This window comes from Colius striatus, chromosome 7 (genome assembly GCF_028858725.1).
Source record: "Colius striatus isolate bColStr4 chromosome 7, bColStr4.1.hap1, whole genome shotgun sequence".
Classification (NCBI taxonomy): domain Eukaryota; kingdom Metazoa; phylum Chordata; class Aves; order Coliiformes; family Coliidae; genus Colius; species Colius striatus.
In genome coordinates this window covers 21,254,143-21,280,260 of record NC_084765.1, presented here as the reverse complement: position 1 = coordinate 21,280,260, position 26,118 = coordinate 21,254,143, and the positions used below count along the sequence as shown (strand labels likewise).

At 54.7% G+C, this 26,118-nt stretch overlaps 1 protein-coding gene across 3 annotated transcripts; it reads right to left on the bottom strand.

Annotated features, from left to right (window-relative positions):
• Nucleotides 1-414: 414 nt before the first annotated feature.
• On the bottom strand, nt 415-25,864 carry RBPMS2 (RNA binding protein, mRNA processing factor 2). 3 transcript variants are annotated; one of them, XM_061999678.1, is made up of 8 exons: nt 25,587-25,864; nt 13,839-13,916; nt 13,125-13,163; nt 12,521-12,583; nt 10,809-10,959; nt 10,001-10,149; nt 1,098-1,167; nt 415-836 (listed from the first exon to the last, which is right to left on the bottom strand). In XM_061999678.1, the coding sequence occupies exons 1-7, from the start codon at nt 25,644-25,646 to the stop codon at nt 1,105-1,107; spliced, it is 603 nt and encodes a 200-aa protein (XP_061855662.1). In that variant the 5' UTR covers nt 25,647-25,864; the 3' UTR covers nt 415-836; nt 1,098-1,104. The 3 variants fall into 3 exon arrangements, with proteins under 3 accessions (XP_061855662.1, XP_061855663.1, XP_061855664.1); XM_061999679.1 differs by having other exon boundaries at nt 415-733; XM_061999680.1 differs by lacking the exon at nt 13,125-13,163.
• Nucleotides 25,865-26,118: the final 254 nt, after the last annotated feature.

The following is a 26,118-nucleotide window of genomic DNA, read 5'->3' as shown; positions in this document are numbered from 1 at the left end:
GGCTGATTATTTGGCAGGATTGGATGCTCTCCAATCAGAGGGATGGGGGGGAAAAAAAAACCCAAGAGGTTTGATATTTTACAGCTGTTCTATATATAGAAGTCTTAAGAATGAAAAAAACCCAATAATATAATAACCCTGACTTAAAAACTGGAGAAGAATGGATGACAACAGAAACCCAGTGCATCATACTTGGAGAAAAACAACAAAGAAATATTTTTCATTTTTTTCTGGTCATAGTGGGAAGGGGAGGGCAGAGGTGGGAGAAGGGGTGAGACAAGGACAGTTAGTACTTCTTAAAGCCAAGTCTTCACCGAAGCAAGATGAAAATCTTGATGGATCAATCCGTTGGGCCAAGACCTGTTGCTAATGGTTACACAAACGCTAGAACAAACAAACTTACACTCACACATACACAAGTTAAGTGTTTTAATTCATGCCAGAAAACATGCAAAACCCATTGCCTTTTGTTTCCTTCAGCCGAGCTGCTGGGGCAGGGCAAGCCTGGAGAAGCCCAGGACCATGTCCCTCCATCGCCGCTGGACTTTGGCACAGCCAGGTGGCAAAGCTCAGCTGGGGAGGATGTCCTGGGGATGGAGGGAGGGAGAGACAGATAGAGGGATGGAGGTGGCACATGACCCACAGCGTGGGGCTGGAGTGGCTTCACAGTCCAGAGAGGGGGATGCTGGCAGTCCTGGGGGTGCGTGCAGGGGCCGGGTGCCTTGTCCGCTGGCTGCAACCAAACCGAGAGGAGACGGAGTGATTGTCCCTGGCCACATCCCTCCGGAGAGGCAGGGAGGAGGAGGAGGAGGAGGAACGTGAGACGAGGAGAGATGCTGTAGCAGAGGAGAAGTGGTGAGTAGGGTAGGCTGGACCCACTCCCCAAGTGGCACTCACAGCCCTCTCCACCCCTCAAGGCTTGGGGAGGTCTCCCCACTCCCACCAGGGTTGATTTGGCCCTGTCACCCATCAACACGACCCAACTACATCCTTGGGTGGCTGTTTGGGGCTGAACCTGAGCTCCCATCCCTTCTCCTCACAAGAACCCAAAGACAAGAAAGACAAGGACTGGGTTCTAAAAGTAATTAATTACTTACTAATGAACTAACAAAACTGACGAGACTTCCATCCTTGCTGGGTAGCTTCAGAGGGAGGATACCAGCGCATCTGGAAAAGAAAGCCATGCCAAAGGTCCATGATCCAAGATCATCCCAACCAGAGCCCAAACCTTCAGCTTATGTACAAGGTCCACTGAATCAAGATGTCTCCAGCATGTTAAAGAAGGCTCCAAGGTGAGCCCTAAATACCTCTCAGGTGGCATCCTAATGTGGGGCTGCACCATGGCAGCACTACCCAGCGTGCTGGTTCCACACTAGCCAGCTGTGGGGGGCTCAAGCAAGGACCAGCTCAGGCTCCCCAGGCACTGAGACCCAGCTAGGTCCCTCCTTAAGGAGGGCAGCAGGATCTCCCATGTTCAAGAAGAAAGCTAGCACCCTATCCCAGGGCTTGCCTCAGCTTCTCAAGTACTTTCTACCTATTGGCAGCTCCCAAATTAACAACCATACCTGGCCCCAGCTCACACCACCACACAGAACACCACTGTTCAAACTAGGAAAGCTCCTCATCACCAAGCTATCTGTGAAGTTTACTACTGCAGAAGTCTGTGCAAGGAAGAGCTGTTCCCCTCAACATAGTCTACATAACAGACTGGAGGTAAGAACTTGCTCATCCACCACAGAAGAGACCCATGAAGTTTTATAAGCCACAACCCAGCCATCAGAAGAGGCTCCAGACAGACATCATGGAAAGAACTTGGTAGGACTGCAGACAAGCAAGACTTGAAGGCTTCCCTGGCAGGTCACTACTGCCACATCTGCTCAGGACTACTCCTTGCTGAGGAAGAACTGCTGGATAGGGACACAACCAGCAGACATAGGAACAATAACTCAGACACTTCCCAGCCTGTCAGTAGATGCAGCAAGATGCCAGTGTCCCATAGAATAGCATCGGACTTGCAGATGCTCTTCTTTTGTCTGCAAGGCTGGACTGATTTAGCAGCTTCATGCCTGAGAGCTGCAGGAGATGAGCCTGTGCCATTTGACTAATTACAGGTCCAGTAGCAGGAGAAAAGCTCCATCTTGCTGCTGTTTCCAAAGGGAGCTTTGGAAAACACAGAGACTATCTCCACTCCCCTCCCTCACTAACTGATGGAAGAAAAGCAAGAGCCTCATGGGAACAGGCACCAAGAGCCAGAGAGGGCTCATGGCTCATCTTGGGCCATGACCAAAGTGACATCTCGGCACCACGCACATGATGCCTTCACTTCCCCACTACCCTGCAAGAGGGACACAGCTCAGTGCATTTTCTTCCCAGCATGGGGCCACCACAGTGCTCTGGGACACGGTTTTGTCCTTGCCCTGACACAGGCTGGGCAGGCTGACAGCCTAGTGCAGGCAGTCGCATTACTGCTGCCTTACAGGGCCACCACAGCAGCTGCCCGTGCAAGGTCAGGGGTTACTTACCCGCTCACCCCCCTCCAAACCCTGTCACCAGGAGGTGCTTGCTCAGCAGAGCCACATCTCAGCAGCCAGCAGTTCTCTTCCCTGGCCTGCATCTCCCACTCAAGCACCTCTCCCCTGGACAGCTGGAAGTGGTTTCCTCCTGCCCAGAAGCAACAGGAAACTCCCACAGCATTCACAAGGCCACGAGCACTTCACCCTCAGAGCCGCCTCCGTCCCACGCCAGGCTACTCGGCACAAGCTGTGCCTGAGTGGGGACAACAGCTGTGGGATAGGCAAGAAACCATCCTCACAGCCTGCTCCCCAAGCCTGCTGGCTCTTCATCCCCTCCTCAGGGGGCCCAAGCCCCACATCCCACCACAAGCCTGGCCAGAGCCTCTAACACCTCCCATTTCAACAGAACTCCTGCTTTTCTCCTAAAAGCTGCACTGTTTACAGCTGTGGCACTAAGGAACCTCAGCTTCTGATGGACTACCTCTCCTTGCCTTCCTCCTGGAGGCCCCTGATGCTCGCACATGCAAATCCAACTAGTTGGGCTCACAGGGGCCCCACGTGCTGGTAGCACGGCCCTGCAGCCAGTGGGGCTCAGCCTAGGGGCTAGCACAAGCTCATGCAGATGCCATAGTCCTGGGCACAAGCCAAGGCTCTGACATGCTGGCAGGGCAAGGGAATGACAGGTCTTTCAGACCACAGAAAGATTAAGGGCCTGATGGGTTGAGGCAGGAACTCCCCCCTCATTAGGAGGGAGGGTTCCAAAACCAGCAGGAAGCACTGAGAGAACCAGATGCCCTGTAGAACAGTGGCATCCACCAGGGCAATTTTCACACCGCTCAAAGTGTCTTGGACACCTTGCTTTTGCCAGGGAGCAAACAGGGGATTCCCAGAGCCACCTGGAAGAGCAGACCAGCACAAGAGACTGCATAGGTTTGTCCCAAGACAATCACAACCCAGCAGGAGAAACCAAAGCACTTCCCTGCAGGGAGAAAAATTGGAGGGCTTTCTGAAGATCTGTTTTCTCCCAAAATACTGCATCTGTCAAGGAGGACGCCGAGAGAGTGAATGGAGATGTCCAACACGGAGCAAGGAAAGCATTCCCCGGAAGAAACACAGTTGTTTCTGGAGCTGCACTAGCTCACAGTTGGAAAGAAGCCTTGCCAGGCCACAGCAAACATCCCCTTGCTTGCCTGCCTGGAGGAACAGGAGAGATACTGCAAACCAACTGCAGACAGCCTCATGCTGCCACATTCAACATCTGTCCCAGAAAACACCTGGGGAAGAGGAGTTTGTGGCTCTGTGTGCTACCTTCCAGAGGTCAGGTGAAGCACCCAGAATGAAAGAGCCCCTCCCTTGTTGCAGCACCAAACCAGCACTACCTAAAAATCACAAAGAAATGACAAATGGGGAAGAAACATCCCATCAACATTTTCCCCAGCGAGATCTCCATTGTCTCTCTCAATTACCCTCAGAATTTAAGGTCCCTATCTTGTCCATCATCTTTATAGAAAGCAATTCCTTTGGCAAGAAAAAGAGAGGGGGAAAGGAGGACTGAATACACAGATCCATCCTCCAGCCACCTTTAACTGGCATGGCCTGTCTTTCCTCTTCAGTTTCTTCTACATCTGCTTGGCTTTGCTCTGCAGTCAGCTCCAGCAATTTGTGGAGCTCCCTAGAGCTGAAATGGACCCAGCCACCGCACCAGGTACTACACAGGCTGGTACCAGACAAAACACTCCACTGTGCTCCTGGGAGCTCATAGGACCACAACCAGCACATCCAAGAGCTGCACCTAGTTACCAGCTGCTGATACACAGAGTAGCAGCTTCAGTCATGCTGCCAAGACAGCCTCACCCAGCAACCCACAAGCTCACATGGCCACTGCTTGCCCCTGGGTGCAGGTCACTGGGCACGCACCTCAGGCAGCCCACCATGGAGCCAACAAGAGTGGCTCTGGGCTGAAGAGATCAGTATCCACATGCAGTGCAAGACCCAAGCAGCTCAGCCCACCACTGGGAACACCTTGCTGCAGTCACCTTGAGCACACACATCTGCCAGCAGCTGTGGTGAGGGACCAGTACATCACCACGCTGAGGAGCATGCAGAAGACAATAGGAACCCATCCATCCTGGCACCTCGGAGCACTTTAGTGGGCATCCACCCAACACCTTGTACCTGTGCTCATGCCACAGCTTGTAGGGACATACCTATCTCACCAACCACAGCAAACAAGCACATCTCTTTTTTTCCCAGAGCAGAAGAGCGTTGTGCTGCGTTCCTGCAGGCTGAGCTAGCCATGCAGAGCCAGTGCTGGCCCCAGGTCAGCAATCACTTCTGATAGCATCTCTGTCCAGTTCACTCATCAGCTGTGATTTAGCAAGAATCACTGCTCAGTAGGTAGCCAGAGTAGTCAAAAGCATCTCCTGTCTCTTTTGCTCTGGCTAGGAGGAAATGGCTGGCTTAGAGAGGGCTTGCTTTGGGTTGTTGGGCAGTTATGCCAGCACTAAGTCACTGGAGTTTAAGAAGACATTAAGTCTTGAGGAGTGCTCATACCTCCAGGAAGCACAGAGATAGGCCAAAAAAACAATCCTAGGGAGTCCTACCAGATGGCCCCAAGAAACAGGAACCTCCAATTAGGCACAGAACATCTATCACCATCTCCAGCCTCTCATCCACAGAGTGTCTATCAGAGCTTGGCTCTGATAAAGAGCCAAGGAGGCTCTTTATCAGGAGATTTTACCCATGGGACTGTGAAGTGAGTCCAGAGGCCAATGATACACAAAGGCAGGATCCCTTTTGTCCAGCAGATCCACTGTGGTGGCCACTGTTCGGTGCTCCAGGTCTCAGCGGGGTCAGTTGCACCCAGGCAGTCACAGATCCACTAAACAGCAGCATCCCAACAGAAGGTACAGGACCTGAGCCCACCCCAGCAGACTTTCTCAGTCCCTAACAGCACAAGATCACAAGCCACTGGGATTTGCCTCATGTCCATCCACAACAGCAGCCACCACTCTGGAGAATCAGTTTTCCCTGAGCCAACCCAGACAGTAAGCAAGAGAAAGGGATTTCTGAGTACTGACCCCTCCTTCCATCAATGGATTCTGCCTCAGCGCAGTGCTCCGAAGTCTGAGTTCTGCTTGGCCATTCACAGTACCACTCAGCTGTGACCCAGGGCTGCTACTTCCACTCATAGGTCCCAGTTTCAGAGATCCACCTCCACCAGCTCCTCAAAGATGCCAGACAAGGCTGCTACCAGCAGCAGTAACATGGATGCTCTGAGGATACCTTGGGCAGCCAACCCCTAAAAGGGTTTGTATCTGTGAGCTTTCAGTCCATGATCTGCTCCCTCACTCGGGAGCATCTACCACATACAGTCTCCTGTGCTGTGGCTACCCAACACATCAGCCTGGTCTCCTGCAGGCACCATGTGGTAACCACCACCATATTCTTGTGAAACCATGCTGCATCCAGCCCTGGCTTCCAGGGCAAGTCCTGCACACAGCAGAGTCCTACCTTTGGGGTCCTGCCTCAGCTGGTAGCGTCTCTCTGCAGAGGGACTCCAGGAGCATCAATAGCTCTGGACATCTACTGCCCACTCAGAGCCTGGCTTCTCATCAGAGATGCAATGCAACCCGACTCCATCACACAGGCAACAGATGAAACTGTTCTTCAGGGCCAAGTAGAACAAGACAAGCTGTATTATTGTCTCTATGCTGGTGTCAAGCTCTCCTCATCTTCCCAGGAGACTAGCTCCACACATCTTTGCACTTTACAGTCTTCTAAGGGCAAAGGTGGACCTAGGCCCCCTCTTCAATGACTTCTTTCCCCACAACATCACCTGCACAGAGGAAAACAGTCTACCCAGAACCACTGCAAGGAGAAGTGAGCCAGGGCTCCTTTTCTTCAGTCTGAGCCAACCACACAAACCATTCTCCCTGCCAACCCATCCTGGGCCAGGCCATCTTCCCTCTTCCCAAGCTCCCAGTTTCCTATGCCACTCGCATCTCTCCCAGGCTGCCGATTGCCTTCGTTACAGCTCACAAGACCTGGATTCTGCCTGTGATTGCAGGTTGCAAGAGAGAAGCCAAGCTCCAGGTAGGAACTTGCTCTGTTTCCAGTAACTGGAGAGGAAAGAGGTGAAATTAGACCCATGATTAAGAGCAGGGTCTGTCCCGGTATGCAATTCTGGAACAAAGTGACTGGCAAGTGCTGTTGTCTAAGGTGCCCACTAGAATTTAGTTGTGTGCTATTGCTATCGCATCGCTAACCTCCCCCACCATGTGCAAGAGTGAGGTCAAGGTGTATTTCTGGTTGCCCTCAAAGGGTTGTGGCTGGGGAGAAACCAGGTTTCTTTGGCGCCGAGCAACCAGGCTGCTCCCCGCCCGCCGGCAGGGCCCGGCTCAGCCCGAAGGAGCTGATGTAAGATGGTGCCATGCTGTGTGCGCCATGTCATGTGCCGCCAAGTTGGAGATGTGGGTTAGAAAGAAGGCCTGGCATCTCATTCCCCAGGCTCTGGTGGGTGGGTAGCGTGAGGCCCATGCACTGGGTTGCCAAGGAGATACGGTCTAACAGAGATGGGCAGAAGCTTGCAAATCCCACAGTGCACCTTGGAGGAGAGATGGTTACCTTACCAGTCTTTCCAGACGTGGCTGCCATCATGCTTAACACTTCTAGGAATGGAGCTGTGGTACAGCCACTCCACTAGCTGCAATAAGGCATCACTAGGGTGCCCCATCTCCAGGGACAGCTCTGAGCTTCAGGGCTAGCCTGCGCTGGCATCATGGCTGGAGTTCACTAGGGACATCAAAGGAGGGATTTAAGAGAGGGTGGGAAGGAAGGCAGATGGGACAATCTTCAAGTTGGTGGAGTCCCCCACAGGTAGAAGCTCTTAGCAGCGCAGGGTCAGGCTGCAGTCACACCTGGGGCAGCCTGGTGCCTGCCAGGAGCATCACCACAGCACATCATGGCAGTTCGGCAGGGCTGGGAGCAGCGGCCAGCAGCCTCCTCTGCCAGTGGCTCACCCACAGCTCCCAGAGTGCAAGCCCAGGCCAGGTCAACCTCTCACCATCTCCTGCCAGCCCTTGGGGCAGCTCCTCAGAAGACTGCGTGGATGTGTTGCAGAGGGCAGCCCCCTCCTCTCCCGCTCGCTACCAGGCTTGAACATGGAGCTGCGAGGACAAGCACTTCAGGCTTAAATCTTTTGTGACAAGCTCTCAGCTTAGCTAAAGCCTCCAACTTCATGCCTGCTTCAGGATTGATTGCTATGGAGCTGTAACAGCTCCAGTCATCCCCATGAACATCCTCCAGCCTCAGGAAGAAGAGCTGCAGCTGTCCTAGGGAACAACCCATGTGCCAGCAAGAGCAGAGGGCTGGGCATACCAAGAGACTGAGGTTACAGCTTTTAGCCCAGTTTGTGAGCAAAAGTCATGTCACTGACTCACTCCACCCTGCCTCAGCTCTGCAAGGGAGAGGGCTCCAGCTCAGGGACTAGGTGGCTCAGAGCTGCCAGCCCGAGTAATGTTTAACCCCATAAAACTTTTATTGGTAACATATACTGCACCAGAATGCCTCCCTACGAGGTCACCACTGGCTCAAGCATAATGCAGCAAGGAGCAGCTCCAAGTGCTCAGCCAGACCAGCTGCTCTTCAGAGGAGAACTGGATCCATCTATGGACATGGACCTGTAGGAGCTGCACAGGCTCTCTAAGACCTAGGGGCACATCACCACTTATGGACTTCCTTGGTAGCAGGCCCTACCCATATAGGGAGCTCCCTGGAGCCTCTGGGTCATTCTTCAGGCCAGAAGACATCTTTGAAAGCTAGTAGCTTGCCAATTGGAGGGCAGGAACTAAGATCCCAGAGCAAAATAATCTGGCTGAAGGCCTCCACCGCACCCTCCATTTGAGGAGGGCAGAACTCTTCTCATCCACCATGCACCATAAAGCTTTGGTGTCCAACCCTTGCACTCAAGGTCCTCATACAGTTGCTGACATCCTTGAAGAAATGGCTTCACCTTCCTCAACCATCTCAGCCAGACCAGAAGGTTTTTCCCCTGGTCCTCCCTCTCAGAGGCAATTCAACTTGCAACAGTCCTTGGCTCCACACAGGGGCAAGGAAAAGAAAACATCTCTCCTGGGCTGCCCTGGAGAAAGCATACTTCTGTAGCTGTGGACATCATCTATAACCTTTGGAGAACAACAGCAAGCAGTCCTCCCAGTGAAGGACAACACTTGGAGGCTCTGAAGACCCTCGGAAGAAACAAGTCAGTGTTTGGTCATGCCCTGTGCCCCATGTATTTCTCACCTACACTGCAGGAGCTTCAGTCCAACACCACCTCACCAGCAGAAGGGCAAAAGCAGGCATGCAAGGGGCAGGACAGACAAGCCTATGCAGACCAGGAGCTTGTATACCCCCTCCCCTGCCTCCCTATTGTGTTTGGGAAACAAGTTTGGATTGGAGCTGGGCGGGTACAATCAAAACACTCATGGGAAGCAAGAGGATTCAAAAGGGCTAGCTGAGCAGACCATCAAAGCTGGACAAAGTGAGGGGACAAGGCTCCTCTTCCTCTCAACTTAAGCAGGGAAGAGCAGAGCCCAACACCCTGCTCAGCAGCCTCTAAGCTGAGAGTTCCCCATGGCACTGCTGTGGAGCAGAGACTAAAGCAGGCAGAGCAGAGCTGTCTGGCAATGCCAAGCAGGGCAGGGACAGGAGCTCCAGGCTCTCCTGCCCAGCTGCTCCAGACCGAGCACCCTAACCTGGAATTAGGATGCTACTTCTCTGTATTGGCTTTCTTTTTGCATTTCCACAGTTTCAGGAACTTCATGTTCAGCAGGGGCATCGGTCTCAGTACATTAAAGTGTTCTAATTCCAGCAGTGCAAGCATCCCTGCACCTCCAGCATACCTTGGGACACCCTACAGCTGGCTGCACCATCAGCCTGTCTGAGGCTCGTACAGAGTGACTCCCTCTAGTCTGCAGACAGGGCGGCTAACAGGAGAGAGCTCCTCCCTGGGTCAAGGCTCCAACCACTCTTCTCCTGCAGGACATCCTCCTCCAGCCTCCCAAGGGTCTGACTTGCTTGGCCCAAAGGGTCCTAAGCTGAGCCCCTCAGCTTCAGTACAGAGTTAAGCCTAGTGCCTTCACTGTGACTTCGAAGAGGACATTCCACAGCTGGCAGTCCCACATTACAGCTCTCCAGCCACCAGAAAAGCCAGCCAGAAGTCGAGTCCTGACTTTCTCCCATCTGCCTGCCTCTTGCAGGGAAGCAAGGCCAGAAACCATTGCCCACCTCTCGCTACCTTCAGCCACACAGACATCTGCCCTTCAGTTTTTCAGGGCTGGAGGGCCCTCCATGCACTTCAGCCAGGAGGAGGCTTTGCCAAAGTGCAGAGGGCAGGGTTAAACCAGCCAAGCAGGGCCCCGGGGGAGTGAGCAGCAGGGCAGGGGGGAGAGGCCAGTTCCTGGCACAGGACACAGGGAGTGACTCACCTGAGCGTGAAGAGCAGCAGCCGCAGCAGCAGCTGCTGGGTAGGTGAAGGCAGCATGGGGGATGGCAGGAGTGAGCTCCGTGGTATACAGGGGGTAGGGAGCCCATGCTTCTGGGGATGCCGGGATAAGGGCCGCTCCGGTTGGGTCATCTAGACAGGAGGAGATCAAGGTGACAGCATCTCAGTAGCTGGTCCCAACAGCCTGCTCTAGGGACAGGCTCTGGATTTCCAGCCCCAAGCTAAAGCTTTGCACTGCCATCTCAGCAAGGTGCACATACAGCACTGCTCAGCAGACTGAGGCCAGCTACTCCTCCAGCTTCCCAGCCTGGCCAAGAGGGCCCAGGAACATGCTCATCCCTGCTCAGCCCACCACACAGGCTTTGGGCTGGCTGGGTCACACACAGCACAGAGTTGGTGCTGCAGACAGGAGCTCAGACTCTCAGCACCACCTTACACGTTGCCCAGACAGCCTCAGCAGGGCTGCTTACCCCACTGGGCTATACTGAGGGCACATGGCACAGGACTCAGCCTTTCTGCATCACACCAAGGGGTGGTTTAAATGACTTGCAGCATCACTTGAGCTGCCAAAACCAACTCTGCTCCCTTAATGCTTCCATAGCATTAGCCAGAAGCCTTACCAGATGCCTGCTACTCTCCTGACAATCTAACACACTAGGCTTCCTGCACCAGACAGGTTTCAGTCAGAGCATACATGGGCATGACCCTTTCCACCTTGGCAGCCTTGTCAGGGTTGGGCATCTCTCAGGTTGGACCAGCCATGACCTCAAAGCCCTTCCCAGCATACTCACAGGGGTCCCGTGCAATGAAGTGTGTGCCCAAGACGGGGTGGATATTGGTGGGGTTTGGTGTGGCCATCAGCTTGCTCTTGGCCATCTTTGTGTTGGCTTTAGCAAACTCTAACCGCAAGGTCTGGGGGTTCTCTGGGTCAAAGCGGATGCCCTGCCACAGAAGAAAGCACAGGAATCTCTCAGAGGTGAGGTCTCCAGTACAAGCACAGGCTGTGTCTATTCACAAGGCAAAGCCCAAACAGGTAACCAAAGGCCATAACACTGCAGTCACACACCCAGACTTTTGTCACTTCAGCACTGAAGCTCCCATATGTTTGTATTTCTGTTTAGCTGGACCAGGACTGCTGCTTCTGACATGAGGGACACAGTTTTGCTCCTTGCATGCAGTTTAACCAGCAGCACTGCAGTGATGGCTATGGTCAGGAACGCTCTGTCTGCTAGAGTTGGGGCAATCCGATGTGTACCGAGGCTCCTGTCTGCCGTGCTGCTGCCTCTACTGCCTGCCCAGGCAGAGACATCATCCCCAGTGCCCAAGCCAAGGGCGACAGCAGAGCAGAACCAGGCCAGCATGTCTTGCTGCCTAGATCTCACTAGCTTCTGCAGGCCCATGTGGGATAGAGATTGTTTTGGGCATGCCTGTCACATTGGCCAACCTCGAGTCTGTCTCGAGCTGCTACAGTGTGGAAAAAGCTGTCAACGTGCCAAAGAGTCTGTACCAGAGAGCTTTGGCTCTGTCATGGAAGCTGGGCCATGGGACAGCCTAGGTTCCTTCCTTTATGACACAAGTAGCCCCTGGCTTCAGAGATTCTGACAGGCCAAAGTCCAGAACAAGGGCCTGCTTTGCTAAACTGACACACACTTTTCATCAGGGCATTTGGTAAATGAGGCTTTAACAAGGCCACTGGTACCAAGTCCTACAGCCACATAACAGACGAGCTGTGCAATGAGCCTGCTGCACTACTCATGTACCCTAGCAAACTTGACAGAGCCTCAAAAAGCTGATTCTCAACACAAGTTGAGCTCCACATGCCTCATTAGAGTGTCATTGGCTTTCACCCTACACCTGTATAGGCCTGGAACCACCTCTGCTCCAACACCTCTCTTCTCAGCTGTTTGCTAATGGTTGTCTCCCCAGAGAAGACCTGCCTGCTTCAGGTACTCCAAGCCAAGATCAAGTCTAGCAGCCAAGCCAGGACAAGCCCTCACCTTAGCACTCTGCCTACAGCAGGAAGAAGAGCTCCTCGCAGAGTAATCCATGCTCATTTGAACAAGGGAGGGGCAAGCGTCTTGGTCCACAACTCTTCCCCATACAGGGGGGGCACAAATGGACAAGGAACAAGATGCACAGCCCTGATCCTGTTATCAGAGCCAATTGCCGAGTAAGAAGGTGCACACTGACTTGAGAAGAAGTAGCTGCCCTTTCCCCACTTCCTCAGAGGCCCTCCAGTTGTCAGAAGCTATATCTAGTTTCTGAAGCATGGGACAGTTTGCACTCATTTGCTCATGTAGAGGCAGCCTTAAACCAGACTCCTGCTTCCCTGGTGAGATGCTGCAGGGCCATTCAGCTTCCATACTTAAGGGTACAGATGAGACAGTCCGGCCCTTCTGCTCTGGACAAGCCAAGCACCACTCCAGCCCACAGCTACAGGTCAATGACAGTGGGCACATGGCCCCAGCCCTCCCCACAGCCTCCCAGCACATCGGGTACTCACATTCAAGGCGTTCTTTGCTGCTTCAGCACCAGCCCGGCTGTCAAAGGTCACAAAGCCAACTGGCTAAAAGAAATAATGCTGATTTCAGTTTGGAAGCCACTGCCAGCTCCTTGGACTACCCTGCCACTCCCCTCTGCCCAAGACAGCTTCCAGCAAGAAGAAGAGAGCACCTGAAGCTGCAGAGAGACTTCAAGCAGAGTTTGAAGGGTCTTGGGTCATTGACTCAAGATTCCTGCTCTGGATCTTCTCCCATCACACTAAAATGCTCTGGCATTCCTAAACGTGGCAACTCTGCTCACCCTGGTTGCCTCCAGTAAGGCTAATCTTCGCCCAGAACAGGAACTACTGCCTCAATTAGAATGGGACCAGGGAAGGTTTCTGTCAGCCCAGTGTTTGAGGCTGAAGTATCAGGTCTCTCCCAACACATATGGCCTTGGCCAGCAGCAGAAGTTAGAGCCATTCAGCACACAGCTTAGGGCCACCAGGACCCACCTACACACGTGGTGCTGAACACAATGTTTTACGTACTGAAATGTTATCTCCTCCCAGCACATCTGGTTTCCTTGCAAAAGCCAAAAATACCCAAGCTGAAAGAAGGAGGTACCTGCTTTGAAGTTAGCTTGATCAGTGACCCTTCATAACCCTGTAGAAGGAAGAACACAAGTCAGCTTGGCTCCTTCAGGAATCTGACACTACGGACAAGATACAACATGACAGCTTTGACGAGCTCCTGAAACACCAAACCCTTCACAAGGCAGCATTTGCAGCAGGAGCAGATACATTAATGCTTCTTTCCATCAAAAGAGAAGACTGAGATTAGGCAAGGGGCAGAGCAGGTACCTCAGCTGGTCCATTCTGGCCCTTTGGGAAGAAATCTCCTTTTCTAGCTCCTCATCAAGCTACTAAGATGAGGTCCCTGCCTGCCTAGTGCCTAGACAACACTGAGCACTCTGTCCTAGAAGAGTGGAGACAAACCCAGTGTCCCCAAGGACAGCCTACATGGTGACCCAGCAAAGGACAGACACTCAGAAGATCAGGACACATCCTTGAGGAAACGCTGGTCCAGCTGGGCAGCAGGGCTGAGCCAACAGCCTCGATCAAGCTCAAAGCCAGCACCACTGCAACACCAGGCTCTCAGGAGGTTACCCAGCTGAGCACAAGCCAGAGGATACCGTACTGGTTCCATACCAGGTCCCCAAACTTTCACACAGGCCTGCCTTCCCACTTGATCCTTCCCCTCAGACAGAGATCTTTACAGCAAGCTTGGCCCCAAGACAGCATATTTCCCACCAGAGACCAAATTTAAAGACCTTCTTACCTTGAATGGTCGGAAGAGTAGGTAGAGCTCTCTGGGCTTGATATCCACAGGAAGACCACTGACAAACAGTGTCCGTACCTAGGAGAGAGGTAAACGATGTCTGCTGAAAGGAGATGCTTATTACCAAAGCAGGAGAACGAGCACAGTTCAGAAGCCAGGCACAATAGGAGGAAGACACCTTGCACCAAAGATGCCTTTGCATGAACTAACCCTTCCCTACTTTAGAGGAGTGTTGTCCAGGATAAGATACATCCAGTCCTCTCCTTCCTTCCACAAAGGATCTAGATCTCTACAACAATTCAGTCTCTACCAGAATAGTCTGGGTTAATCAGGGCCTGGATACCAGCCCCACAAGTCTAACTGGACCTCAAAGACTAAAACTTGAGAAGACTGCTAGAAGACTATACACTGCCAAAAGCATTGACACAGTTTGATGAACGCCAAGGCCCAGAAGATACCAGTACAAGTCTCAGCTGTACCTTCAGCTCTTCCTACACATCTTTCCTTTTCCAGCACTGGTACTTCAGCCCGTGATTCAAAGGCAGAAAATACCTTGCGGCTACACTCACATCTTCAGACTTCTGATAAAGCCCCAGAACATCCCTGGGAGGATAATTCTTGGGTCCATCCCAGCTTCTTCACCACCACACATCAAACCCTTCAGAATCTGCTCCCAAAATAGCCCTCATAGGGTTTGTTCTCTTCTGCCTAGCCAAAAGCCAGCTGTGCTACACCAAGTCCATGCAGCTTGTTATATATTCCAAACTGTAGAAAGTCATGTGCCGAGTCCAAATGCACTCAGCTTTCTCAGAGCAGCCAGATTCAGACTTCCCCAAGCAGGGAAGTCTCTCTGATTTGCAGGAGAAAACACACACCTCCTTGAGCTCCTCTTCCCAAAACAGTCCTGCCAGGGCAGGGAGATGCCCTTCACATTAGCTCAGGGGGCAAGCCTTCCAGTATGGACAGTGATCATGAAAGTCTTGGGGAGTCACTGTCCCTCTTGCCGGGCTGCCAGTATCCAGTGAACATTCCAGGGAGCCACTACCCTACTGTTAGCATGCAGAACCCTTCTCCAGCCTGGTATGTCTCAAGGCAGCTGCAGAAAGCAGCTGCTGAGCATCCTTGCCATCTCCTCCCTATATCCCTCAGCATGGATGGCTCTACAGCATGCCCTAGCTTTTGCTTTACCCTGTCTAGAGACATAGTATGTGATCTGACTCACTCCAGAAACACTTTCCATACCCAGGCTCAGCCTTACTATCTCCCCACCTGGTCTAGCTCCTCATTTGATGCTTGGAGGCATCACTCCTGGGCCACCTTATGACCAGGCAGAGAAGGCAATGGTAATGTCTCAGATCACTGGCTGCCTCAAAGACTTTGGCACTCACACTCCAGCATGAGCTACATGGAGCTCCCACAGTGCACTCCCAGAAGACACAAAGCCATCTCTTGCCAGTGAAGACTGCAGTGCGTGGTAGCATACATGTGCATCAGCCATGTGAAAGCACCACTCCTTTTCAATATTTCAGGATCTGAGTGTGCTCAGACCCCAGAATGGATGTTTCTTCCAAGCAGATAGGAATCTGCATCCCTGTTGGGTCGCTAAGTGGTCCCATGATTTGTCGCTCCGTAAGTCCTTGCGACAGGCATGACAGAACAGAAGATGCTCAGAGAAAGGAAAAATCAGCTACTAGGAGCCTCTACAACAGCTCTGACAGAGCACTGTAGGTGCCAAGGAAAACTCTTTGTCAGAGTTAAACTCCTAATGCCAGTCCTAAAAGTTGCTGCCAAGGACAGGAGCAAGAGACTCTCTCGGAGGCCAAAAACTTCCCTTGGTCCTCAGCTCCAGCTCATCGTCACACACTGCTTTGGAAAGGGGATCACAGCCAACCCACAGCACCTGCCAAGGGCTGGCATCCCAGAGAAAGCCTGGGCCCAGAGGAGACTTCCCCAAGGGTCTCAAGACAGACCAAGAACAGTCCCTGCTCAGAAGAATGCTAGAATCAATGAGACAGCAGTTGGTTTTCAGAGATCTCTGCTATTCATCACATCCATAAGTGATGTAGAAAAGGATAATGAAAAGTGAGGCCAAGTTATTCAGGGAAGGGAGGGTGGTAGGTGACCTAAGCAATACAGAGAGGAACCTCACGAGATTCACTTCTGAGACCAGGTATAAATAGGAGATTAGTAGCAATCAGAACACTAAGGTTATCCCACAGGAGAGAAACAGGAGACAACTTTCCAGTCTGAGCATCTTGTGTACTGCAGACAGCCCTGGCCCAGCCTCCTCCCACTGCTCCCTAAGAGAAAAAACTGTAGGTGAGGGTAACAGGGACTAAACAAGCATCTTCCAGTGGATTAGTCCAACTGGTACTCTCCAGTCACCTCTTTGCAGCCCAGGTCCTGTAGGCTTTGGGCGGTCTCCAGGACCACCTCAGGCTGATGAATCTGGACTTCCAGCCTTTGCATTCAACATGCCAAGACGGGGTAAGCTTCTGCATAAATGTATTTGTCCTGCTTCAGCTCGCTGCCACCAAACACCAGACCCATGTGGATATTCTGCTCCCCACAGAGCAGCTGGAAAAGACGTGAGACAAAAAAAAAGGTGGACATGCTGGCACCGAGAGGAGCAGGGGCAGGGCATGGAGCAGCTCTCATCTCCAACAGACCAGCAGAGCCACGCTGGGTAAACACTTCCTGCCACCTCTGGGATGTCCCCAGTCCAAACACCAAGCAGAGATGGAGGAGAGCCATGGAAAACAGGATTTGTGCCAGGAGGGACAGGACCACCTCGGGCATCTCTTAGAGAGAGAGAGTCCCAACATAGCTTCCCACACAGCATGGAAAGGGACAAGAACAAATCCATCTAATGCTCAGGTCCTCAGTGGCTCTAAAGCAGTCTTTACACAGCTGTGTCTCCCAGAAGAGACACATCTATAGTGCAAGCACAGACAGGGACTTGGCACCAGGGCTTTAAAGCAGCAACACCTGCTTCTTCCTACCACAGCTCCAGCACTGACAGGTCAACACGAGTCTAACACCCACATCCCCTGGCCACACCGGCTGCCATGTAGGAGCTCTTGGATGGCAGTCCCAAGCAGGGCCAGACACTGTCCTGCACTCCAGCAAGGGTTGGGCTGTGTTCAGACATATCAGGTGTCAGGGCACAAGTACCCACCTCCTGTGACGCTTCTCTGATAGGTCTCCAGCTTCTGTTAAGTGGCTGCTCTGACTCCTCCCAGAAGCCAGGGAGCTGACCTTCCCTTTCTGCAAGATCAGCCCTTGGGCTGTTACCTGCTTTTGCAGAGCAGCCCCACAGAACTGGCGGAGTCCTGGGGCCACACTCCCAGCAGCTGAAGCACATAAGCCAGCTGTGAGGAGACACCAGCTGTGGCAGGAACATGCTCTATGGCCCCATCCACACAGGTCCTCTGGACACTCCCCTTCTCCAGGAAGCCACTTCCAGCCACATGCCCCTTTTCCTGGAGATGAGCCATCTCCTGCTCACTCATACCATTGAGCCTTTTTCTTATGCTGCCAGCCAAAGGCAGTCCCCTCTCCAGGCAGCCACCCCAGAGCTCCAGAAGCTCAGACACACAGACTACAGCTCTTGCCACAGGACAGCATCCCAGCAGGGTGGCTCTCGGGCACCCGGGGCCACTGGCAGAGCGCAGAGCCCTGGCTACCGCAGCATGGTGTGGGCCACTTGATGCAAGGCCACTGGAATGCAGCAAGGCTCCCAGCTGCCCCAGGATTCAAGACTTATAAGGCACAGGAGTGAAAGGCAGGGAGACAACTGCAAAACAGGGCTGCAGGGAGGCATTGCTCTGGAGCTCAGCTGCAGGGCTTAAGAAATGGGATGGTACCCACATCTCCCTGCCCCACGCGGGACATGGGGCTGCAGCACTCCTGCTGCTGCCCCAGGCTGGACCTGGCCATGGGCAGTTTTGCTCCTCAGCCCATCAAGCTCCCAGGAAGCACAGGGGAAGGGAAAACTGAGAAAGTGAGATGTGCTAGGAACAGCTTGGCAGAAAAGATGGGCAATCTCAATGCCACAGAGCATGTCCTCCCGAGGGGAAGAGGCTTGCTAACAGGCTCCTTCATCACTCTGGGCCTCAGTTTCCCCCTTACCAGCAGAGAGGCTGCAAAAGCTGTCTGCCTGCTCACAGTCCCAGCACCAGCGAAGCTCCAAAGAGCTCAGGCAACTCCTGGTGCAGCAGGCAGGGCAAGACTGAGCCCTAGCACAGGGTCAGACCAGGAGCTGCCCCAGTCAGAAAGTCCCAGGCAGCCACAGCACAGATCCCCACACTGGAAAGACGTTCATCCATCTGCAGAGAGGAAAGAAGGACCTCCCCCAACACTCAAAGCAAGGAGAGCTTCAGGCATTTCCCTCTGAAATCAGCCTTCTGCACAAAAAGAACCCAAGGACCAACATCTTGCTCACACAGAAGGGAGGAGGGCTGGCTGACCACAAGCAAGCCCAAATGCACACATATTTTGACCCCAGTGTTTCACATGTGACACTGCTTATAGTTGCTCCTCCCTTGAGTCAGGCATTGAGATGTCAGTGGGGCTCAGCCACCCCTGTGGTCAGGGCAGGAAGGGGGTTGAGCTAGGGGGAAGCAGGGAGAGGCACTAGCCCCTGCCTGGGGAAGCAGGAAGCACATGGGGGCTGATAAGTCCAGGCACAACGGGGCAGCACCCAAGAATAGTCCGTGGTCTCAGCAGAGGAAGCACTGCTGGTGCAGCTCTGCAAGGGATACTCCCCACACTATCAAATCCTACCCCTGTCTCTCTGCAGGATCTCATGGGAAGGATAGTGCTGGAGGGAGTCTTGGGCCACAGCAGGGTTCAAAGCTGCTGAAATATTTAGGGAGACCAGTCCCACAACTCCCAACAGATTACTGTCCCAGTGGAGCAGCTCCCCATCTCAGAAGATGCTGGTTGAATATCCTCAGGATGCCACCACAGCCTTCCACCTTGCCAAGAGGCCTGCTGAGCTGGAGAAGACACAGAGAAGTATCACAGTCAATACACTGATGGATGCTCACCTCTACACATGCTCTACCCAGTCTACTGCACTAAGCCCCTGGCTTCAGAGACTCAGCAGCACATCTGACACCTTCTAATGTCCAGGGATAAACAGAGAGCCTTTCCCCATCAGCTGGAACCATGGACCTTACCCACAGGGACAGCTCTCATGCCAGGTGAGAGATGTCACACCAGCTGCAGAGCAGCTCCTCCTGCCCACACTCAGGCATTTGCTCTCCTAGCAGCAGTCAGAGGAGAGAGGAGCTCCTGCCAGCCTCTGCCCTGAGGCTTAGTCTGAATGCTGGACCCTCACAAGCTACATCCTCCCTTCAGATCCTTTAGCAAGTAAGTATATCTGTCTCTGCTTTGCTCCACCACAAGTCAATTCCAAGATACTTTTCAGTTCTGTGTCTCCTCTGCCCACAGACTCAGGATACACCCCAACAGGGACATGAATTTCTCCTCATATCAACCTGATTTGGGGCAGCACACTAATGGTCATGCTACAGCCCCATGGAGCATATCCCATATCTCCACAGCCCAACAGCAAGCAGGTCTCCACAAAGCCCAAGTGATGACAAGCCAAAAGCTTGCAGCAGGAGCTTTAACATCAGAACATCATCCCACTCACAGGGAGATCTCTGGGGACACCAGAAGCATGACAAGCACCAAAAGGACTGAGCCACCATCACATCAGTCCAGCTCTTGGGAAGTCAAGGCAGTGGTGAGAGGCTGTGCTACCCAAAACCAGACTAGAAGTGTCAACTCAGACCAGCATCATGCCTTGACCTCCCTCTGCACCACCAAGCACTCTCCCCCCAAGACCCCAGGCAGGCACCCAGGACATACAACGTAGAGGGCAAGGCAGAGGGAAGACCAGCCGTCCAGGAGGAAAGTATGGGGAGCAAGGATGGATATGACACACATCCCAAAATTTAAGCCCCTCGACTAGAAACTGGTCATGTCCCAGCCACCCCCCACTGCAAGCACAGAAACCCCAAGAGGGGAAGTTTTGTTCCCTTCTCCAGTGCTCCCAGACAGGCTGGGCACTCTCCTGCAGTCTATACTTCAAGTCACTGCTAAAGGTGACACAAGGGAGACACACTTTCAGACAGACAATGGATTTCTGCCCTTGAAAGCAAATGGGAAGAACACACAGCCCCAGGAGGCTCTGCCACTCTGCCCTACCACAGGGTAAGAGTCGGGTTGCTCCTTCCCACAGGGTACACAGCAGAGCTAAGCATCTTGTCCCTGACCACAGGACTTGGTGCAGGAGATGCTGATGTTCACTAGGCAGGTGGATTAAGCAAGCCTCAGCATCATCCCTGCTCCAGTCAAAGGAGCCAACAGAGCTAAAGCAAGTCTCACCACCCCAGGTACTCCGAAGAGAGTCCAGACCATGTGTAAGCCTCTAGCTCCACACTCACCTGCCATCCTGCATCATTTAGAGCACAGCGAGACCCTTCTCTTTGGGTTGAGCTGAGGAGAATGAGAGGCTCTGAGACAGGCAGCCTCCCAAGCACACTGCAGCCTTGCCAAGTCTGTGGCATCCAATCCCACCATGCCAAGGGCTGGGTCACCTGGCACACATCTCCTCCCTGTGCTGCCTGCCCCAGCATCCCCAGGCAAGCACACCGGTCTGGCTCAGGACCGCAGTGACGCTGTAGCAACCCAGCATGGCCCTGGCTGGGGGGCTGCAGTATCATATCCCACTGCCCTGCTCCTACACCAGACCCAGCTTGCCAGTGCTGGGCACGCAGAAGTTCAGTTCCAGCCACTCACTTGGCACACGGGACGTTTAAAGCAAATGGATTCTTTCCAGTTAAAGCCCCTGCCACACAAGCCATCTTCAAGTAACGGTGGCTGTTGCTGCAGAAGGCAATATCCTGCTCCAGGGGTGGCCTTTGTTGTACCAGCATCCCTGAGAACAGGCTTTTGAGACTGCTCACCTCCAGATCTGAGAAGGCCACTGACTCACAGCTCGTCCTGGTATTCCTGGAGAGATGCTGCTGAAGGCAAGGTGCTCACCACCTTGCTTCCACATGCACACCCCAGTGAGGCATCACTGCAAAGGCTTTCCTTCAGGCACTAGAAGGTCAGCAAAGCCTGAACCACTCTTGGCTACCTTCCAGACATCTCCAAGGGCATCCTTCCTACTTTCAAGAGGGGCAAGGAGAGTCCCTTGCTAGCAAGTGAGCCTCTGGACTTGGCCCTTCATAACTTGTGCAAGTACCACCAGAAACCCCTTCTTTTTGAGGCCAAGCTCTGCTCAGCAGCTCCTCAGATTAACAAAGGAGGAAGATGCTGTTTCTCATTTAATAGACCAGCTACACAGCCAGGCAGCAGGAGGAAGAACAGTCACCCCATCATGGGGACTGGGGGCAACACTGATGTGAAAAGCAACTTAGACTCACATCTAAGAAATTTAGATTTGAAAGAGCAAGAAAGGGGAAGGAGGCTCCTTTACAGGGTATTTACAGAGGCACCAGGATACAAAGAGATAACAGGGAGATTCCCACATCCCTCCGCCAGTAAGAGCAACTCATTGATAGATAGAAAGTCTGGGAACACACCAGTTCCCAGAACCTCTGCATGCATGGTGACTTCAGGGCATCTGCTTAGCCAACAATCTGTCACTAACAGAAAGCTGCATCTCACATTCAGGGGACTTTTATAATGCATGAAAACAGCTCTGAGGCACCATTCTGGTTCAGCCAGACCAAGTATAGGAAGACTGGCAAGTGGTGACCAGAACTACTCCACCCTCAAGTTCTTTGTAGCAAAAAAGCAGCACTGCAGAGTTGTTTGACTTCAGAAACTATATTAACTTGATTTGTTTCAAGTCAGAGAGGTAGAATCCATGCATGCAAGAGGTATCTATGTCCACTGAAGCAGAGATTACAGAAATCAAGAGATACCTGGCACCAGTCCATGAAGCACTAGAGGCATCCAGCACATAACACAGGCTGCTCACCAAGGGCATTCCTAGGTGGTTCTGGCAGCCCCAGCATGCAACAGCTACGAGATGCTGGGGATGAAGTACTTGGTGCAGAGGGGGCTGTCTGGGAGCTGAGAGCCTTCTGCCTCCCCTAACAGGGCACTTTCCAACTCTGACGGGTAACACCACGGCCTTGTTGCAGACCAATGGGGAAGATGATCATCCCCTAGCCAGGGAGCTTCTCCTGGTCCTCAGCTGGGCTCTGCCCACCCAGCACATCCTCCCATTCCATGCTGTCTGTGCTCCACCTCAATGGAGGTGCAAGCAGGACCTTGAGACCAGCCAAGAGGACACGTGGGATAACCAGACTTCAGTCACTCACTTTGGGCATCTAGACATCCAGCTCCCAATCTCCTCAGACCTACAGCTTCACAGTCACCTCCTGGGAGAGCAAGGATGAGCTTCCAGAGTAGAAGCAACCATTCTGCAGACACCTATGACAGCAGAGTGCACTCACAGGGCCCTTGCTACAGTACCGGGCCGACCAGCACAAGCAGCACCCGTGGGAGGCGGGTGAGCCCCCGCAGCCGCTGGGAGCAGCTCTGCCCACAGCACAGGGCACAGCACCCGTGGGAGGCAGGTGAGCCCGTGCAGCCGCTGGGAGCAGCTCTGCCCACAGCACAGGGCACAGCACCCGTGGGAGGCGGGTGAGCCCCCGCAGCCGCTGGGAGCAGCTCTGCCCACAGCACAGGGCACAGCACCCGTGGGAGGCGGGTGAGCCCCCGCAGCCGCTGGGAGCAGCTCTGCCCACAGCACAGGGCACAGCACCCGTGGGAGGCGGGTGAGCCCCCGCAGCCGCTGGGAGCAGCTCTGCCCACAGCACAGGGCACAGCACCCGTGGGAGGCGGGTGAGCCCCCGCAGCCGCTGGGAGCAGCTCTGCCCACAGCACAGGGCACAGCACCCGTGGGAGGCGGGTGAGCCCCCGCAGCCGCTGGGAGCAGCTCTGCCCACAGCACAGGGCACAGCACCCGTGGGAGGCGGGTGAGCCCCCGCAGCCGCTGGGAGCAGCTCTGCCCACAGCACAGGGCACAGCACCCGTGGGAGGCGGGTGAGCCCCCGCAGCCGCTGGGAGCAGCTCTGCCCACAGCACAGGGCACAGCACCCGTGGGAGGCGGGTGAGCCCCCGCAGCCGCTGGGAGCAGCTCTGCCCACAGCACAGGGCACAGCACCTGGGCAGCCACCTGGCGGGAGCACCGCGCCGCGTGCCCACACGCACATCAGCGCCTGCCTGGGAAAGCCAAACAGGAGATAGCAGCAAGTGGGGAGGGACCAAATTTGAGGAGGTGTCTGGTGAGGAACAGCAGGGACTGACATTAGGCCCCGTTTAACATTCCCGTTACAGACCTCGAGAGGAGCGAGAGGCATTCCTGTCCTCCGCATGTCACCAGGCAGGAAGCGCCTGCGAGATCCAGGGGCTTGCAGATAAGATAAAGGGGAAGGCTGAATTTGGGAGCTTCCCCCTGCCATATCTGGGGCACACGGCACCCTGCTGCAAATGCTTGAGGCAGCGGCAAAGGAGGCTCACAGGGAGGGGGGTGGAAAGTGGAGGAGTGTCACAGCTCCAGGATCTGGCAGTGTTATCCATATAGCATGGGACAACACACCAGCACACAGGCCTGCTGACACTGGGGCTGGAGGATTCCACTTCACACACAACATATTTACTGCTCTGGGGAGCTCTAGGCAAGAACTCGGATAGGATGGCGGAATAAGTCCCCCAGACCATGGCAGGACCAAGAACACGAGGCCACTCCTTGTGCCACTGTTAGCTGCTCCTGTGGGGAGGAATGGCTCCTGGGCAACCAGGAGGGCTTAGAGAAAAAACAAAGCTTCAGTGGCCACCACAGAGCCCACCAGCAGCTCATCACCCACAGCATCATCTGTGACGGATCCTAGCACAGAGAGGGCTCTCCAACAGCAGCCCTGACAGGGACAGAGATATCGTTTCCAGCCCACCACCTCCCAAGCACCCTCAACCACCTCCAGAGCGGTCAGTCCTTCACTGCACCCAAGGATGGAGAACAGGAAACACTCGGGGAAGCTGCAGAACATCTAGCAGCGTGGACTGGGCCATCATCCCCTTCACGGCACACACCCAAAGGCAGACCAACGGACAGTGGGGACCAGTTCTGTCCAACCCCATTCCCCATGGATATAGACTCAGACTCTGTTTTCCAGCCACCAAGCACCGTTTTGGGGAGGCTCAGCCTCCCCAGGAGGCTGGGATTTCCAGGCTCCTCAACCACAACAGCTTTCAGTGCCCACTTTGCCAAAGCAGTACAGGGCAGCAGGGAACAGGTCAGCTCTGCCTCAGCACCAAGGGCTCCCCTGGCCACCATCTGCATGGCACCAGCCCAGCCCAAGCCACACCACCAGGATGTGTCAAGCAGCATCGACCTCAGGGAGCTTTGCAAGCCAGTGAATAATTGGATCAAGGAGCCGCATTGAGTCTTCTGTGCAAGTCTGCACAGCCCACAAAACCCCCCAGTACCGAGCCTCCCCACAGCAGGGAAGCAGCACAGGGCCCCAATTGCTCCATCTCTCTTCCCACCCTCGCTAATGCCACCCAGTGAGTCGGAGACACGTCCCCAGCAGCATCACATCCACCTCCCATCACATCACCTCCACACAGAGGAGATAAATGCTACAGCCACCGCCTACCAATCCATTCCACCTCATTGCCCGGGTTCCCCCACGCCAGGGTTGAAGGCCAGCGGGCACGATGGCCCCAAGACAGCTGGTGCATAGGGCCGGACCGGCCCCAGTGGGTGGCAGGGCCAGGCGCCATGTTGCGGCGGTGCGAGCGCACGGCGTGCTGGAGAAGAGTGAGGGGAGGGAGGCAGAGCACCTCCTCAGTCCCAAGGGGTGGGCGCAAAGGACTGCAGCAAAACGTTACCCAGGCCAGGCATTTTCCAGCCCCCTCTCCAAGACAGAGGGCAGCTGTTGACTCCCTGCACCCACACCTGCTCAAGGGGCACAACAAGACAGATACTGCACCAGCAGCAGTGCTACAACCCATATAGAAGACAAACGTGCAGGGCTGCGAGCTCAGCTTTGTCATATGGCTACAGACAAGTGAACCTCACAAGCCCTCTCATCTCCAGGCTCTGGCTTGCAATAACCATCCAACCCCAGCCAGGCTGCTGGCACATTAGAAGCAGAGCTGGGTGTCCAACTCCATGGTCCAAAAGCAGCCTCCACAGCCCAAGAGGGCAGAGTGCTGCTGGACACAGGAGTCTGGTGCCCTCCAGCCATGGAGGCTTAGGGACAGGACACTATGGCCACGGGCAGTGGCTATGCAGGAGGGAGCGCAGATCTGCCAGCCTCCTGACGCACAGGGCTTTAGGGACTTTGGGGTGAGGAGAGAGCTCCCGGACGGCTGCCGGACCTCGCACTACCCCGCGCCAGCCCCTACCCCGTCCCCGGTACGGCCCGAGACACGCCAGCCCCAGTGCTTCCATAGCCCGGCTCCCACGGCCAGACCTTGTCTCTCCGGCCCCGGCAGCCCATCTCCAACTCCCCGATGACCCGGTGCCGCATCCCTCGTTCCCCGACGCCTCGGTGCCGCATCCTCGCCGCCCCATCGCCGGTTCTGCGACGCCGCCGTATTCCCTCCCCGGACCCCGACGGCTCAGTGCTCCATCCCCTCGCCCCCACCTCGGCTCCCCGCCGTCCCGCTACTCCAGCCTCGCCGCCGGCGCCCCATCCCGCTGCCCACCTCCTCCTCGACGTTGCCGCTGCCGTTGGCTTGCTCAGTGTCCTTGCCGAGGTTGCTCATGGTGGGGTGCCGGGGTGAGAGGGCGGACAGGCGGTGCCGGGAGCGGGGAGGGTAGTGCAGGACAGCGGCGCCTTCCCAGTTCACATGCGGCGTCCCAGGACCGCGCCGCTGTTAAGGGCCGGGCCGGGCCGGGCTGGGCGGAGCGGGGCCGAGCGGAGCGCAACGAGCCGCAGCTGCGGGACCGACGCACCCCAGCCCCCTCCGCCGCCGCCGGCGCTCCCGGTGCCGCCGAGCATCGGGGCCCGGACCCGCCCGCCCCGCCCCGCCCGCCCGGGGCCGCCCCCGCCCGCCCGCCGCCAATCCCGGCCCGGCCCGGCCCCCCGGGGGGGTGCGGGGCTTTGCTGCTTTTTTTTTTTTGCCTTTTTTTTTTTAATTGTTGTTGTTGGGCTCGAGATATTTTAATTAATTAATTTTTTCCCTCCCTCCTTTCCGCGACAAACTTTCTCAACTTTGATGAACTTTCGGGCTTCGA